Consider the following 19,518-nt stretch of genomic DNA (forward strand, 5'->3'; position numbering starts at 1 on the left):
TCGTGATCACAATTTTTTGCCTTCACTTATTATTATTCGGGCTAGCCTGTTAGTTCGAAGCATTAACACAACGCGAATAGGCTGAGCGAAATATGCACTGAAACCAACCGTTAACCGACTCTTAGTGAATTTCAAAGAATCAAAATGATTGGTTGACGTACCCGGGGACATGACGACGGTTTGTTTACGAAAAAACTGAGATTTTGTTGGTGATATATGATATCATGTTGCTTCGGCTGATTGGACGAGTGTATGAGTACTTGGGTAATGAGCGGACAGAATGCCGCTGCCGAGTATCCGGTGACGTGGCAACCGAAATTACTCGCTCAATTTGATTTTTTCACCATAGCTGAAGGCCAAAACCCATGGCGTTATTGGACTCTGAGCGAATTTAACAGATATGCCAACGTCATTCGTGTTGTGTTTCACTAAGCTAAATCTAAATTTTGTGAAACACAAAACGAATAACATAGAATCCAAAGTTCCCCTCAATTTTTTTTTTTTTTTTTCAATATACCTAACAAGCAAACCTGGTATCTATCATCGTTGAACCTGATATCTGCCATCCTTGGCAGCCGAGCATCCGTTGACGTGGCAGCCGAAATTACTCGCCAAATTTGATTTTTCACCACAGCTGAAGGCCAAACCTGGTAATCTATCATCATCATGGCACAGAACGGGCTTGATGGCGTTAGGAACACTGTTGGGGAAGTTAAGCTCAGAGAAATACTACTCCACCTCCATGAAGGGGCACAATAGATCTTTCAGGTCGCAATGCGAAATCTCCTCACAATACTAATAATGTTATTTTTCTTCTCTCTCATCTCCTTACAAGTGCAACACAAAAGTCTGTTACGCTCAATAAACCTAAGTTGTAAGGTTGTAAGCAGCGCGAGGAGTTAAACGGTTACTTCAATATTTTTTTTTTCCAAAAATTGTTGATTATGGTGAGTATTACAATATGTTTCACCTTAATTACGAATAATATGTATTTCACTGTTTTTTATTGCTGCATGGTAATTTTTGCACTTTTGTCCTAACCTCAAAGCGTCCGTAATGTAAAACATATGGACGTTTACAGACATTTCCCCTTATAAAAAGGTCGGAAATAAAAACAAATAACGCCTTGGTGTTCTGGTGAGAAACCATGATCGATAGGCCAAGGTTTATTCGAGTTGAATTTGGTCGGCAATACTATTTTTGAGTATTTACTAATATTACAGGCGCCATAGAGATGAATTATTTTTATTGTACAAATAGCGCTTTGCGTTGAGCTGCAAATTGGTTCATAAATCGTTGAAGCTCATTCCATACTTTTTCCACATTAATTAGAAATATCAAATGAGCCCCGGTGCTAGAAGAAAATAAAGAGCGGGAGAGCATACTGATAAACTGTTATGCCCTATTAACTGTTCTAACTTGAAAATACTTTGCCTGCGCTCTTTTGTATCCGGATCAAATGGGAGGTCGTATTAGGAATTGTGTGGTGACTCAATAATTTTTTCGAATGAATTAACTTATTTATACGATGAACGGCATACCAGAATCAATAAGCGAAGTATTAACGTAAGAGATAGTTTTGGCCTAATTGCGAAACAAGTGCTTTTATTCACTAACAGCTACAAATTGTTGCCCTATGCAAAACAATCTCACAAATTTAGTGCCCATATGCACATAAAAGAACCGCGAATGCATTTAATGATGTAGGTAATAAAATCGAACTAGCAACTAGAAACAATGAGGGTTTTGTTTACACAATGCTGCATTTATGAATATGAAAGTTGAATGAAAATTTCCAGAAAATGCCACTGTACAGTAATAACTGATAACAAAGTACGACCCCAAGACCCAAATGTCAGATTGTCGGAAGAAATCTGAAGAAAATTTTAATGATCAAACCGCAATGGATTAGTGACTGCGATAAGCGGCAGAATTCCAATGGAGAATGGAAAGAAAACATTAAATTAAATATAAAAAGAGAGAAAAAAGTTTATTTATTTAAGTAAAATAAAGTAAATTAAATTAATTCATTTAATTAAAAATAGGAAATTTAATAAAAGATTTTTATTTATAAATTTAATTTTTGCAATAAATATAAATGCCCATATGAAAGTAGATACGCACATACCCTATGCTCAAAAAGTACTGGGAATGTTTCAGGGGTTACATGGGTCTCGTTGGTTCAAAAAATCGATTTTTTGTTTTTTTCTTATTAGTTTCTACAATATCTCAGGAATATTATCCTAAGTTTTCAAGTCGATTCGAATAATAAACTCGGAGATACAGCCTTTGGAATGTATGCGCTCCATGCCACTTTTAATGTAACTCAAACTTTAAACGCGTTTTTCTCGGAACTGTGTTTTCAAAGTCGGTTGTCAAATGTTCTCGAAAACTACTCAACCGATCTTGATGAAATTTTACACAGGTGTTCGAAATACAATTTACTCGTGCTTGAACGAAGGATTTTGTTTTTTTTTTTCAATTACAACTATTTAAAAAAAAAAACAAAATGTCAAGCAAATTTGACCGAAATTTTCATTTTTTTGCAAAAATGTCTGCCAAAATTCCAATTTTTCCTTTTTTTTCTTTCCTTCGTTCAAGCACGAGTTTATGGTCTTAACTAAAACACTTATTTTTGTTTTTTTATTTTTAATGAGCCTGTCAGGAGTTATGCTGACAACGCGGACGCACCTTTTTTCCGAGGGGTCACCGGAAATGACGTCACAATGGAGGAGTTTTAATTTTTGAAAATTTCAGAAATTATTCTTTAAATATGTATCTATAAAAAAAAAAAGTTGAATTAAATAAATAATTTTTTACATAGAAAAAAAATATTGAAAATATGCCTTTTTTTACCCGACGAAACCCATGTAACCCCTTAATTTAAACGAATCGCGCACGTGGAAACCGTTCCATATTTATTTATTTATTTATTTAAAACAATTTATACAATAATAAATTACAGTACAAAATATACTTGTATAAGCGACACCAGCTACTCCGACCCATATTGTTTTCTTATGTTGGTAGGACTGTAAGACACACATCTGTCACTTTTTAGCGCCCTCGGATCATTAGTACCTGTGGGCAAACAATTCTTGGATTTTGCATGATGATAATGCGCCATCACGCCGAGTCCAAATTGTACTGGATTATTTGATCAAACACTAAGTAAATACCATCGTGCAAGCACCGTATTCACCTGATATGACCCCGTGCGACTTCTTTTTGTTTCCCAAGTTGAAACTGAGAAACTAATTGCGCAATTTCAAGTATGGGGTGGTTTTTTAGCGGCATGAGAAGTATCGATATCGATAACTATGGTTTAACAGCTAAGAATGGCAAAGTGTGTTGACATTTCTGTTCAATAAGGTTTGACAAGTTATCATGAGTCTTTTAACGCCAAAACAATGCCTCGAAATTGTAAAAATTTACTTTCAAAAAAATAAATCGCGTAGTTCATAGAGCACTGCGGCATCATCGGCCCTTATTGCTTTCGTAAACTGAGGAAGGAGCTGTCGTCACGGTGACTGGCGAGTGCTATCGAGCCATGTGAGGAAACCACCAGATAGCATCGCGAGAATACATAGCTCTGGACTGGAACATCTCATGGGACGGTGCAAAAACAACAGCACAGAACGGTGTACGATTGAAGAGTTTTGTAGAGGTCCTATGCTCCCGAGAGGAGTGAACAAGGAAAAAAAAATCGAGCCACTCTGACTGAATTTTTGTTTCCAAAAATTAATCAACTAAACATTGACGACATTTCGACCTAACAAAAGGACGTAACTGGCCATAGAGCGCGCTTAAGAATCGAATTATTGCAATATTCAAGCCACCATTGACGCCGTACGGCCAGATTTATAGGAGGAAGTGGTCAAAAATTGGACTAATGGAATGGACCACGTGAATCGTAAACGCGGCGGTCATATGCCGTATATCATATTAAAAAAATAATGCCATGAGATTATCTACCAGATTATAATTTCAAAAAATGCATTCCTTCATCTGTTCCACATCTGTTTTGTATTATCATTATCAGTTCTCAAGAGCTTAAAAAACACCCGATTATTGTATGTTTTATATTTGTATGTACTAAGTACACAATCCACAACTATCGACAGCCACTTAAACATTTTACGCTGAAACAAACAATTATTCAACTCACCGAAGGGCACCTTATCGCCAGTGCTGTCATCCAACGAAATCGCTGATGAGGACGCGTCATCCGATTCGTCAGCTGCATTGGCAGCAACAGCAGCGCCAGCTAATATAGTTTCGCCATCGATATTATAATCAGTATTTTCTAATTCTAAAGCAACGTCCTCGTCCATGGCAGCACCGCCACCAGGCTTCGCAGCCAAGTAAGTGGACACACCAAGCGCCGAGGAGTTGCGCGATTTTTTATTTTGTCGCTGACGACGCTGCTGCTGCTGATGTTGTTGTTGCTGTTGCTGCTGCCGCCGTAAACGTCGCTGTTGTTGGCTATGCTTTTGTTGACTCATATGGCGTTGTTGTTCTTCTGTCCATTGCTGCCGCACTCTTTCCTCCAGCGAGCCTACGATAACTGCGTCCTCGCTATGCCGCTGTGAATGACTAAGCGCCGCGTTCGCCAATATTGGCAAATTCAGCGTTGAAGAGGACTTGCCGTCATCGTCCTCTTCGCTGACACTGCTGCTGGCGCCGACATTATCGGCAGCGCATGCTCGCAGGTGGAGCGCTAACAACACGAAGGTGGAAAGTGAAATAATGCAAAAGTGGAAGTAATGCATTTGTGGGTGTTGTTGTTGTTTGTTTTTGGCTTCGTACAATTGTTGATTTATCAATTTTTTTTTAATCGTTTTTGGTATTTCCTTTTTAATTTTCGTTTCTATTAGTTGATTCTCCTTTAAGTTTAGCTGTTTATTCATTTCCTATCTCGTTTATGCTTACTTTCACTGCTCTTGTCGTTGCATACGTTTTGAGTATTTTTCACATTAATCACTCATTGAATTTATGTCATGAAATATTTATCACCGGAAATGCAGACATTTTCACTACGTCGCGTCTTCATTGCACTTCATGGCATTTTATTGCACTATGCTTTCAATAATTTTCGCATTACATTCACATTCGTTGCGCATTATCAGCTGCGCCACTGGACAATAAGAAATAAATATATAAATCTATAGAAAACATGCTTATCACCACACGAAAATGGCAACAAATTGTGTTGCCGGCATATTGTTGTTATGTTTTGTTGACTTTTTTGTTTTTGTTTATTCTATTAATGTAATCACAGTGAATATCACCAACTCCTTAAATCCAACAACACATTTCCTACATAAACGATTAAATATTATTACATTGAGAACTATTCGTTCCCGTTCGCATTGTATAAGTACATTAGTATGTGTCAGTTAATTTTTGTTCCTCTTGTGGCTCTCTAAATTACTCGTTCTTAACGCGACTTGACACTTGCACATCTGCCTCTATGCACACTGGAACACTCATCCCACTCGTCCGTAGTTATCAATTATGTGCATGAACTCGTTGGCATACTTTACATTCATACATTTTAATAACTTTTAAATTCTTTATGCTCTCAGCCCAACATTCGTTAAATTATTGTTGACACTTTTGTTGTTAGTAAAAATGTTTGTTGCTATTATTTTTGAATATGACTACACATACAAGTATAGTACTATACATAAACAAGCATACGAGTACGTTCACGAAGTGTATGAGCACATTTCCCAATTAAGTTTTTAATTGAAATTTGTCGCGGCATATTAAACGCTCGCATTCATTTGGGTTTATGCGCGTTTTAGCATTGTACTTGTATGTACGAGTATTCTGCATTTACTTCATCGAGAAAATATGTTTATACGATCTAAAGAAGAGCACAAAAATGTGAAATGTAAATTGCGATTATTTTATTTAGTGATGAACTCATTGCACTGTTTTACAGCGAGTTAGTTATTTACATATGTATGTAGATATGTTATCATCGTTATTATTGTAACAAATGCAAACGACTGAGATTTATGGAAATTTAATTTAATGATTTCCATTGGTTCCAAATAAATTGATCGTTACCCTACATACCATACATACATATAGTATGTATGTACATATGCGATATGTGGGTATATTTCTCCTGCTGTTGAAATGCAATGCAATACAAATTTAGCTTGGCTTGCTTTATTTGGGGAGATGAAGAAAGTAGGTGAATTGGAGGACACCTACCATCTATAGCGATCCTCCTGAAGCAAACAATTTTCATCAGGTCTTTTACCGTATCAGTGTTTGCCACTTGATTTTAACCCATAACAGTCGGCCAAGGACTGTCACTGCAGCAGCATTCCCCGTGCATGTATGGGGAATGTTTATGCTGCTATAACAAAAACAACAGTCCTACATACCGAAGCTTGCTCCTCTACAGTGCCGCGCTGGTACGTAGGAGATAAGAAATCATTTTTTCCTAATCATGGTTTTTGTCGTTACTGCAGCAAGGTTTAATATTTCTAACATATTTGGGAATTAGCTGATTGCTCATGACTGATTGTGACGTCATGAGCGTCATTTGTGTGTGTATCAATCACTTCTGTCTGCAGTGAAGTCATTCTGCATGCATAGAGGGTTTTAATTTTTTTTTCACGCATTGCGTGACCTCTTAAATAAGGATCTTACTTCTACAAAATCTGCGAATAAACCCTTACATATCATCCTCCACAACATAGTTTTCTAACGGTTCGGAGCGAAACTGTTCCCAGCATCCATAATCGCATAAAAGTTGAATTTTCGGACTGGAAAACATTGCAATAGTCACGCCCAGATAGACACTACTGCCCACCCAGAATTTGAAGAAACTGAAGCTTAAAAATTTTAAATGATCGTAACCTGAACAACATCTTACCATTAGTCTAATCCAACTATAGTGGGCAACGCGTCTGTTAGGAGGCGAAGCGTGAAATCGAGGAAGTGAAAGAGTACAGGGTCCGGCACAGGACCGCTCGCCCGTGCATCCGCTGTCTGTCAGTTGGCTAAATGACAGTCCAGAGTATTGTTTATAAGCGCGCGAAAGCGTTTTGCTGAGAGTACATAAATGCGAAAAAAGAAAATCAGTAATGGATTTTAAACGTAATAGTGTGATTGCATTATATTTGGCTGGAAAATCACAACCAGCGATTATTTGTGAGCTCGAACACCTTAAAGTAAAAAAGTTTTGTTTATCGTACCAGCACTCGTTACAATGATACTGGTAGCGTCGCGAAACGTCATGGAGGTGGTCATCAAAAGGCTGAAGCAACTTGAGTGAAGAAGCGACTTGAGCGAAATCCCCCACGAAGTGTCAATCAAATGGCGAAAGAACTTAAAATATCTGTCCGTAGCATCCACCGCATACTCAAAAATTAACTCAAAGTCAAGCCTTACAAGATCCAAAAGGCGCATGATATCACACCAAAGCAGCAAAAAGTCAGACTTCAGAGAGCGAAGGAGTTGCTTTGCTTGACCGAAAGCGGTCAATTTTCGAACATTGTGTTTTCTGACGAGAAAATTTTTCAAACTGAGCAATTCGTAAACTCCCAAAACGACACGGAGAACGAGAATTTGAGTTATCGATTGGCTACCAGCAGGCAGCACCCGCCACAGGTTATGGTTTGGGCCGCTGCAACTGCAGATGGGCGTTCTCCAATCGTTTTCATCGAGCCTGGCGTCGAGGTAAATACGAAATATTATGGGGAAAGTATACTGGAAGTTGTTTTGAAGCCATGAGCAGATAAACATTTCGGTGGCAAGCCATGGACGTTTCAACAGGACTCGGCACCGTCTCACAAAGCTCGAGTGAACCAAGAATGGCTAAAAAACAACGTTCCGAACTTCAAACCGTCCACACCATGGCTCTCAGGCGCGAATCAGACGGGTTATTCTGTTTGAGCCATTTTAGAGAACAAGATCCGAACTAAAAGGTTCACCAGTCTCAAGGCGCTGAAAAAAGCCATTGTCGCCATTGGGCCAAAATACCTGCAAGTCACATTCGGGCAGCTTGCGATCCATTTCTGGACCGTCTCAAGGCCATAGTCAAGGCAAAAGGTTGTCATATCGAGCAAAAGTAAATTGATTCTTAATTTTGTACTATTTTCACACTTTTTTTACTCTGAATTGAATAAAAGTAATTTTCCAATCTAAATTTTTTGGACTTTTTAATTGGTTACACTTCGAGTGCCGGACCTTGTAATGATGTAACTACATTTTTGTATGTTTCTTCCAGACTTTCAAGTAATTTTTTTTGTACCAATTCCTTTTCGATCTTCGATGTTTCCTTGTATCAGCAGTTAAAAAACATCTTCTTTCATGAGAAAGTTTTTATTGACGATTTGTTGCGTGCTCGCATAACGTCGAGATGAATAGTTTTTATTACAGAATGAATTCGGTTCATATTTTAACTAGTCGCAAAAGTCACCGTTTTTAAGTCGCAGCATGAACGATTGCAGACATTTAGATTATAGAGTCGAGGCTATAACACTACTCTGTTATCGTAACATACAGAGGGGGCGCTACATAGTGTTAAGTACGGTTATGTTAACATGATGTGGAGACATCCTGACCGATAACTCTTCTAAAGTGAGTAGTGAGCCAATCAAAATGTAACGGATTTACTCAATTTCATAGATTGAAGTATGGTACTTCAATAGTCACTTTTGTAATCACACATACACAATGATACTTTGGGCATTTTTTAATTATTCTTTTAATTTTAGTCTCATTTTATTTCTCCTGCCAACTTAATTTACATAAAAGCTAATATCCATATGACACAAATAATCCAATGTGTTCACTATGAAATTGGAGAGGCCTCTTTTAATTTAATCCACCCTCAAAGTTCCCGCCATATTCACTGTCCACTTCTGCTCCACTACGCGACGGCATTAATTAGTCCAATTGACCTCCATTTCGAAAGTCAAAATTTTAAATCAACAAAACGAACAACAAACAGCACACGGCATGAGAGAGGAACCAGCGATGAATGCAGATAGACAACACAGCAAAATTACAAAGGCAAATAAAGGCACTTGTACACAAACACGAACTACAAAGCACGGTAGACAGATGCCAAAGGCAAAGCCATTGAAAAAAAACGGGGCATTTTAGCTTGTTAAAGGAAGTCAGCCACTAACAAATGCAAAAGAAATGCATTATACGCAGAAAGTAGTAATTACTAAGTGTACGAGTGTAGATGTTGAAGTGGGTGGGGCGGAGCTTGTTTGCCAGTAGTTTCCTGCCGTGTGGCAATCGAGATTGAGCGCTTTTAAAGATGAGGCTTTTAACGGAATGTCGAGGCGGACGCTTTTATCCTTTACGAAAAATGTTAAACGTATGTCATTACATTGCCGTTTTCCCACCAAAAAGCGGGTGGACTGTAGTTGTCGTCGTCGTCGTCCACCCTGTGCGAACATCAAAGTGAAGTTCTACACATACACAGAAAAATGCCACACTTTGATGTTTTTAAATTGCACTCAGCGGTGAGCAACAAAGCAACAACAGCTATATACATACGTATGTATGTATGTATATGCATGCATAATCGTGAGGATAATGATGAAAAAATACTGCATGGGAACGCAAATAGCGGCACAGCACTGACAAAGTGTAGCCGTTTTTGTTGAAACGCGAGCGCTTGTATAGCATACTTTGAGGCGCGCAAACATGGTGCGCCAGCACGCACACACAACACGCACTCATTGTGTCTCTCAGTCGCTATCTGTGCATGTGTGTAGTGCAAAGATATGCGTGCGCATGTGTGTGTTTCAGCAGCATTTGTGTGCCATGACACGAAGGCACAGAAGACAAAGGCACACTTTTAAGGACACCGCGCACATGAGACGCGAACACAACAAAGTCAGTCGTTCTTCAAAGGATAAAAACCATGCGGGGTGCAACTCGTTGACAAATATAAGAACAGGCAAAGAATCCTCAGTGCTGTTGCCGACGCCACTCAGTGCTTCACAGTCAACTACCAGCCATCACTCATCAGCCGCCGCCAAACGCCAAACGTTGCCGCTGCCTCGAGCGCATCATCGCTCAAATTGGAGCATTTGCCACCCACCAATCCTCATTTTCGCTCTTATTTTGCTTTTTCACTATTGCATCACTATTCGCATGCTGTCACTCAACGTTCAACGTAGGGAACACTTCCGGTGTAACGGTAAAATAGTATATGGCAACACAATTATACACAAAGGAAAATGGAACATTCAAAGGTTTATGGTGGGCGGGCAGGTGCCTTTGAAAAAGCAAAACATATCACAGCAACACGACGAGTAGGGGTAACGAGTACTCGTCGGCGCATTAATTATGTATGTAAATAGTGGAAGAACAGGGGGGGGAAGGGCGGCTACGTCAAACAAAGTCCCCTCTTATTTCGCGTTCACTCGATGAGTGCAGTTTAAAAGAAAAAAGGAAAATGCAAAATGGACAAACTATCAAAAAGGAACCGTTGCTTTGATTTTGCTTTTAGACGTTATGAGTAAGAATCACTAAGTACGTGTGTGCATATCTGCTCACACCGTTAATGTACCGCACCGGAAGTGAAGATGTTAGCGCGCGTGTTGATGAAATGTTTTGTTGATGAAGTATTTTCTTTGACAATCACAACTTTACGGAAATGCATTTTTATAACGGAAATACATTACATATGAACACGTTTTTGTTTTCTTACATCAATCAGTGCGAATATTTATTTTTCATGTTTTATATTTATATTTTTGTTCCACTCAAATTTAAAATCAAAATCACTTTTCAATTATCACGAATTCTCACACGCTTCATTTCCGTTCGGTTACGCGCGTACACACAACTATTTATAGCGATTGATAAAACCCGAATGATATGAGGTTGGTCAAGAATGTAGCAAAACACTTCTGAAATTCTACTACACTTTCACATACAAACAGAGTTTAGCCAAATCAAATTGCTATGGCACCCTATTTGCAACGGACAACAAGTGTTGCCACTCAATTAAATAATTTTCGAACTTGTTACAAACTTTTGGTATTTACGTATGGGAGCAAAATAACTTCAATTGCTTATCTATTTTTTTTAAGTGTCATTAAATTATATACACAAATAGAGAATCCGACAATTTTACGCCGACTCCAAACGACATATGAGGTTTTTATAAAAAACTTTTTCATAGCAGAATTATACTCAGAGGTTTGTCATTGCCTGGCAAGCAGCGACCGCTATTAGTATAAATTCATGTTTCGTGCCCGTGGTTTCGCACCTGTAGACCTCCGAATAGTTGTCACGCGCCAATCAGTTCCACTATAGGTTAAAAGGAATAGTTTGGAAAGTTTTTAATGTTTTATAGGGAATTATCAAAATGTTAATAAGAATTACGAATATAATGAAATGTCCAAGTAATTGCTTGATTTTTATTATAAATATTTGTGAAATATAATTTTCTTTAATATTTTCTGAAGAAACGTGGCTTTCTGAAAATAATAATTGGTGTTAATAAAATTAAAAAAAAAACGGCACGTTTTTTTATTGTTTCCGCATTACACCTCCGAAATCTCTCAACCTCAATAATTCCCTGCTTTTTGCTTATTTCTTGATGTCATTGTGCTGTCGCTGCTGCCGCCGTCGTCGCTTTTGTTTTTGTATGATTTGACATATTGCCAATGCTGCAGTAATCGTGTTTTCGCTGTCGTCGCCGTCGTCGTTGCAGCTACTGAAGCTTCGTCCGTTCTTCGTCATTGATTTTTTATTTTTTCCAACGCATTTCCACAAACGGCAGTGAAAAAATTTTGTGCCAGTCAAATAAAATTCCCTAGCGTTATAAATTGTTGCAATTAATTGCAAATTTGTGGAAAATTTGCAATTATGGGCGACAATGAGCAGAAAGCGCTGCAATTGATGGCCGAGGCCGAGAAGAAATTGACACAACAGAAAGGATTTCTCGGCTCGCTATTTGGGTGAGTGGGTGTTTCCAGACTTCAGATTGTAATTGAAGCTCTAGCACTAAATTGTGGCATTATTAAGTATACATATATTTGAAAATCAATTTGCAAAAGTGTGAATCTCCTTTGTTAAAGCATTACTACCGTATAATAATTATGTATATAGTGAAAAATGTGGCGTAGCTTGATGCAATAACAAGATTATCGATTTTATTAATATCTGAAAGCTGAGGATGTGATGACTAATAAGTGCAGCATTAAATGGGTATACCATCATCTTAAGTATGGATAATTTACTATAAAGTATCCAAGTTTAAAATAATAATATTTAGTAGTACACCAGTCTGCACTACGCTGCTGGGGCAGGTCAATTTTGCTGAGTCTAATCTGCACAGTGCCGCAATATCGTGTCGCTGTCGTAATCGTCATCAACAACGATTTCGATTTTTCACAAAATTCCGCTGCTCACAACGCCCCGCATCACCTAGATTCTTTGTTGGTGTTTACACTACACTTTGCTCATACTTCATGTCAAATCCTTGTTTGTCCTGTGTATACTGAAAATCGGGGCGCAGAAGCACTGCCTTTGCGTCGCTGTACGTCTCACCCGGAAGTCTGGGCTTAGCCTATTTTGCAGATATATTACATACACATGCGTATGGTGTAGTGAGGCTCCTTTCACAAATAAAAAACAAAAAAAAATGAGAAATCTTTGTAAGTAGAGACATCCTCTTTGTCGGAACTACTTAACTTTTGTTGTTTATATATGTACCTGTATACATATGTATATTATTGTTAATTAACATGTATTCCATCTAAATACAGAATTGCAAACCAAAAGAATTTCCCAAATATTCCAAAATTTAATAATCGTCCGACGATTTTTCCTGTGTATATCGTAATTTTTTTTTGTGGATTTGTGGACAACTGAACACGAGCACTAATGACTCCACTGTCAACAGCATAGTTCAGTCAATTTATTCCAAACGGCATTGTATAAATTTTTATAAAATTTATTTATTTTTATAAAATTTATACTGTCCGCCACACGCAACTAATTTTGAATAAACCTGTTTTAATAAAATCATTTTTAATACACAGTGGTTCGAATAAGGTAGAAGATGCCATCGAATGTTATCAACGCGCCGGCAATATGTTCAAGATGTCCAAAAATTGGTCGAAAGCCGGTGAATGCTTCTGTGAGGCAGCCAATTTGCATTCACGTGCAGGTAGTCGCCACGATGCCGGGGTTGCATATGTGGATGCATCCAATTGCTACAAAAAAGTATGGAAACCGCTAAAAAATTGTATAATTTCATTTAATGCTAATAACCATCACTTTTTTTAGATCGATGTTGAAAGCGCTGTCTCATGCCTGTTAAAGGCAATTGACATCTACACCGATATGGGACGCTTTACCATGGCAGCAAAGCATCATCAGAGCATTGCTGAAATGTATGAAAGCGACCCAGGAACGCTGGTGAGTTGAAACGGAACTCCATAGTTGACTGAATAAAGAGAAATGGCTTAATTACTTTAGATTTGAAACTACGTTGCTGAATTTCATTAAAACAGCCACTTTTTTATCTTCTAGGCCAAAGCTGTGCAGCATTATGAACAAGCTGCTGATTATTTTAAGGGCGAAGAATCGGTGAGCTCAGCCAATAAATGTATGCTGAAGGTCGCTCAATATGCCGCACAGCTGGAAGATTACGAAAAGGCCATTAATATTTACGAGCAGGTAAGAATGTTGTCAGAAGTTGTGTACTTTATTATAGTTGTATATTCATGGTAAATCTTTTTTTTTTTATATGCCCCATTTAGGTTGCTGCTTCATCACTGGAAAGTTCACTGCTCAAGTACAGCGCCAAAGAGTATTTCTTCCGGGCCGCGTTATGTCATTTGAGTGTGGATCTATTGAATGCTCAACATGCTATTGAAAAATATGCACAGCAATACCCAGCATTCCAAGATTCGCGTGAATTCAAGCTCATTAAGGTATGGAAGAGTGAATAATATATTACGTTTTCATTGACAAGGCAAGGGAATTACAGCGAAAAAACAGCATACAGCTAATTTTTTAATAATTGCATACATTTTTGGTAATGCTGCTGAATTGACAGACCTTGACTTAATAAAAATTCAGTTCGTTCCGGCAATCTAGCCATGATAAAATATAATTACTGCGCAAAAGGCATCGCTGTTGCTGGAGTATGGTTTTCTAAATAGTCCACGGTTGGTGAACGGTACATCATCGATCGTTTTTTACTCGTACCTTATTGATTGCTTTATGCATCGAGAAATGTAGGGCACTGGGAATCAAATGATGTGTGTGTATATAACACTATAGCTTTCTTCGCAAGTCTCGTGCGGGTGAATCAGTGTGCACGTTCTACACAACTCTACATTTTTTAGAATTAAAAATGTGCTCTTAAATTTTGAACCATTTTTGGACCAGCCAAGATGAGGTATTTTAGAGCGTCTGGTATCAAATTATTGCCGACTTTGTTCATGATTTTGTTTAACTGAATCACCATCTGTGATACCAGTTTCTTTTATGTTAGTTCTTCTGCTCAAGTGTCGAATCTTCCTTGAATGAAGCCTGTTCGATGTTTTTAGTAGGAGATCACCGGATTTTGGTGGGATGATATCTTTGTAGTGCGAAATTTAGCATTAATAACTTTTTTTTATTTGGAAAACTTGATAGAATACTTATTATTGGTGGATTTTCCTTTTCTTTATTCACAAAACTTAATAGGATGCATTCGTTCAAATTTACCGCGTAATCATTTACTACTACGGTCGAATGTGATCATCATTTGGCGTATTTCTGGTAGCAGGGGGGAATTCTTCCGCGCTTGGACGTGTTATTGTTGAAGCAATGCACTAGGCCCTGCCAGTGCGGTGTTGTTGCTGATTGTCATCGTCATGCGTAGGGCATGAAGTACCGAAATGAAGAAAAAGTTTTTTCGAAAGCGGTCGCCCCTCGGCAGGCAATGACAAACGTCCGAGTGTATTTCTGCATTGAAAAAGCTCCTCATATGTGCTTCGGAGTCGGCTTAAGACTGTAGGTCCCTCATTACACACACACCACAAATAGGAAGAGGAATAGGAGCTCGGCCAAACACCTAACAGAAGTGTAGGCCCAATTATTTATTTATTTTTTTTTTAATTGAGCTAAAGTTACACGGGTCTCACGAGGTAGATGCAGCTCTTCGTCTACAATGGGTTCTGGTTGGTCTCCGATAACGACGTTCGGGGGTTGAAACTTCATTGTCTCTTCTGTAAAGCTCTGCACCCGCAATCACTCTTGGACGTGTATTTATTGTTGGTTGGTGCACTTAAGTATTAGTCCGGGTATAGGTCCTTGAAACTTATTCGATGGCTTTTGTTTTGGTTTTTTTTTTCCTTGTATTTTTTTTATTTTATATGTATTTAGTATTATTTTGTATTTATTTATGTTTTGTTTTTATTTATTTGTTATTGTTTCTATTAATATACTTATTTTTTGTATTTGTATGTTTATTTTTGTATTCGATTATTTTTTTATTTATTTTTTTTTTTTTGTATTTATTTACTTATTTTTGTATTTTTTAATGTATTTTTTGTATTTCTTATTAATTTTTAGATTCGATTGTTTTTTTTTATTTATTTTTGTTTTTGCATTTGTTTATATATTTTTGTATTCGATATTTTTTTTATTTCTTGTATTTATTAATTAATTTATTTTTTGTATTTACTTTTTTTTATTTAATTTTTTTTTGCATTTGTTTATTTGGTTTTGTATTCGATTATTTTTTTTTTATTTTTTATATTTATTTACTAATTTTTGTGTTTATTTATTTATTTTTGTATTTATTAATTAATTTAATTTGTGTTTATTTTGTATTTATTTATTTTTTGTATTTATTTATTTTATGTATTAATTTATTTTATGTATTTATTTATTTTTGTGTTTATTTATTTATTTTTGTATTTTTTTTTATTATTTTTTTTTTTTTGTATTTTTTTTTTTTTATTATTATTATTTTTTTGTTTTTGTGTATTTTTTGGTTTTTGTGGGTTTGAGTGCATTTTAATTGCTTGCCACGATATACCCACCCGGTGCTCGGCATCACAATTACAGAGCGATGTTTACATAGCAATTGCCTGGTGTTGATATTTTATATTAACAAATTTATTTTTACTTATTTCGCAGGTACTTTGTGAGCACTTGGAGGAGCAAAACATCGAAGGCTTCACAGAAGCGGTCAAAGATTACGATAGCATTTCACGTTTGGACCAGTGGTATACCACAATATTGCTTAGAATTAAGAAGGCAGCCGATGAGGATCCCGATTTACGATAAATTTACAACAAATAATAATTATTCCAGATAGTAAACGTATAAAAGGAATCAAAACATAAACAAAAACGTAATTTTTAAATTCCACAACACAGTACCATAAGATCAATAAATATTTTTTCGAAGACAGCAATAAGTAACCCCAGTTAATTACCTACATCAAACAGAAATATATATATACACATAAATACTTTCACTAGACAAAACCAATCAAGAACCAAATACACACAGGAACATATTTTTTGCAGACAGTACCACTACATCTACACACTAACATACTAATACTAAACAGCAGACATATTCCAATTGCTAATATTTCGTATAAAAGGTGAAAAATAATCAACATTATTACTATTATTATTATTATTATAGAATAGAAGCAATAATAGCTTCTTAAAACCAAACAAAGATAAACATATTTTAATTTAAAATTTCATATTGTGTAATACAAAATGTAACAAGTACTTTAAATGACCTAAAAAAAAGTATGTAGTTCGAGGAACTTAAAAAAATGGGAAATAGAAATTTTGCATAATTTTTGATATATCATGGCAGCCGTGTAAAAAAATCGCCAATGCTACCGGCACGGTGCGCGGTGATATTTGCTTGAATGGATCTCAAATGAATTCTGAAGTATGATTCAACTCGATCATATTCTTCAGGCATGCTAAACACTGTATCTAATTCGCTTGCCAAGTTCACTGAGAAGAACCACATCTTGCAAGGAAGGCTACTCTTAACAATCATGAGATAGGGGAATGATAGGAAAGAAATGCTGGAACAATCTGTATATCGAGATGAAGGTAAAGTGAAATTAATATCAAATGGCGAATTACTTAATGCTCGAAGAGAAAATTGTAATCAGAGATTTATTTGTGCTTTAAATACCACACAAGACGATTTATTACCACTCAAGACAAGACGATTGTGCAATGCATACGAAATCCTAGACGAGAGCGTCCCTGTCTGCAAACCACGAAATTTCTGTTACATCTAATAAGAAGCTGTAGAATTATTTGCGTTGGGGATTTGCCACAAATGCGTCTGAGGGATATTCGTGTATTGGTTAAAAACGGCAGGGAATTCGCTAGTCATCTTTTTATTAACTGAGATGCTAAATAAATTTACCGTTTTCATTTTGAAGAGAAAGTTGGTATTTAGGAGAAGAGAGATGTTGTTATTAGATGTGCCAGCGTAACTGGATTGCACCTGAACTAATAAGCGAACGAAAAGAGTGCAACGCAAACGTAGTAAGCTGGTACAGCAACAACAAGTGCAACGCAAACAGAAAGAGATGAGTTGAATGTAAATTTAAAATTTCGTGCTTAATAACGGTGAAATACAATAAATGATCTTACAGAACAGAAATTAATGTTCTTAGTAACAGTAAAAATACAAAACAAAAACTAATTGGCGTGGAAAACTAACGATGTTATGAAAATAGTGAAAGATGTTGGCTATTGCAATGCGGTAAATGGAAGAATTGAAAACAAAACAAAAAAAAAACATGCTTGAAGCATTTTGTTATGTTTGATTAAATTGATTTGATGCATTTTAATGCAATATTTTTTTTTGTAATAATTTTAATTCATTTAATGAATACTTTTTATAATAAATATTTTATATGCACCAAATACTGGTTTGTGGTTTTATAATAATTTTGTAACAATTTTTTTTTTTTTCTATTTTGAATTTGAAAGTATTTATACTATTTTAAACTCTTTTTTATTTGTGTTTATTTTATTATATTTTTCTCAAGGCTTACAACTTTCTAAATATGTCTGTTGCCAAATTTTAATATACATATAGAGTTCTCTATATACGTACGAGTATACCCATTATAGGTGTTTGTTAAACGTTAATTGTATTAATTCAATGTTATTACGCGTTATTTGAAAAATGTAAAGCTGTAACATTTTAAATCAAATTGTATGCTATTAAATATGTATATATACATATATTTATATAGCATAGGTTAACTTGGTAAATGGATTTTATTTGAATTAGATGCAACTGTTATTGTAATACTTGGTAAAGGGTTTATTTAGTTAAATAAAGAACAACAACAACAAAAAACGTTATAAAAGCAAAAACTAACAACAATGAAAACAATAACTATGGTAGAAAAACACATACATACATATATATGTAATGATATATAGAAAACATTAAAAATCTATGAAGGAGCGCCATATAAAAATGGCAAAGCAGTAAAGTGCAAGAAATATGGAAAGAGAAAATGTTTGTGATGGGAAAAATGCATGAAATATTAAAATAAAAGCCATGTAAAACATTTGTATAATTATAGCTTACATATATGCATTCTATATAAATAAGTTTATATTTGTAAGCAAAGTCGAGTAAGTGGGCCAATAAACGTAGATATGTAAGCTGATTACACTGATTTATTAAAATATGCTGCACCGAAACTTAGCTTAGAACGCAGTTGGAGGCAGCACAGAAGTCAATACCAGCGACCTATGTGCTGTTTCGCATAACTTATGTAAAAGAAAAAATAAAATAAATAATAAAAGTTGCGCAACAACTTATTAACTATAAACAAAATATTATACATACTTACACATATATAAAAACAATTACTAAATTATATAATAAAAAATATGTTATTGAATATTAAACTCAAAAATATTTAAACACATACTAAATTAAAAAAGCGCATAAAAACATATATATATATATAAAATTTCTTGGGGAGTAAACTTTAAACGAAATTCCAATTTTTTTTATACCTAAAACGAATATTAATTGTTACGTATTTTCTTTTCAATATCGCAAACATTAACTATTATCATTATTAAATACCAAAAACAAAAAATAACCAACAAACAAAAATGCGACATTTCGTGCGCGCAATACATATTTATGCCGACATACTCATATTACTACATTACTAACCCCAATCCATGCGCATGCGCATACAACAACAATATTATTTATCTACATATACATGCATATATTCCAAATAACACGTATCTTATGCAAATATTATGCTTTAGAGAAAACACTGGAACCTATAAAATATCTACACAAATATGCAAGCAATTAAATAAAAAAGCGAGAAAACTGCATTTGACTAACGTATCATAACCGCGCATAACCTAGTAAACGTAAAGAGCTGGAGGCAAGTAGGGAAAGTCCATACAGTAAAAAAGTAAAAAGCCATTACAATAAATGAATATTAGCAAAAAATAACTTTATCACACATTT

General features: G+C 35.7%; 2 protein-coding genes across 2 annotated transcripts in view; one reads left to right on the forward strand and one right to left on the reverse strand.

The window, feature by feature from the left end:
• The window catches only part of LOC129241230 (reversion-inducing cysteine-rich protein with Kazal motifs), a 91,298-nt gene extending 86,469 nt beyond the window's left edge, over window positions 1–4,829 (reverse strand). Inside the window, exon 1 of the mRNA XM_054877455.1 lies at window positions 4,169–4,829. Coding sequence (XP_054733430.1) covers window positions 4,169–4,772 — 604 coding nt within the window. The 5' untranslated portion in view covers window positions 4,773–4,829. The remainder of the gene's footprint in view (window positions 1–4,168) is intronic.
• A 6,835-nt stretch (window positions 4,830–11,664) lies between these two features.
• LOC129243015 (alpha-soluble NSF attachment protein) lies at window positions 11,665–19,518 on the forward strand. The gene is made up of 6 exons (XM_054880034.1): window positions 11,665–11,960; window positions 13,047–13,230; window positions 13,294–13,425; window positions 13,540–13,686; window positions 13,770–13,943; window positions 16,144–19,518. The coding sequence occupies exons 1-6, from the start codon at window positions 11,869–11,871 to the stop codon at window positions 16,291–16,293; spliced, it is 879 nt and encodes a 292-aa protein (XP_054736009.1). The 5' UTR covers window positions 11,665–11,868; the 3' UTR covers window positions 16,294–19,518.

Source organism: Anastrepha obliqua, chromosome 3 (genome assembly GCF_027943255.1).
Source record: "Anastrepha obliqua isolate idAnaObli1 chromosome 3, idAnaObli1_1.0, whole genome shotgun sequence".
In the NCBI taxonomy this organism is placed as follows: domain Eukaryota; kingdom Metazoa; phylum Arthropoda; class Insecta; order Diptera; family Tephritidae; genus Anastrepha; species Anastrepha obliqua.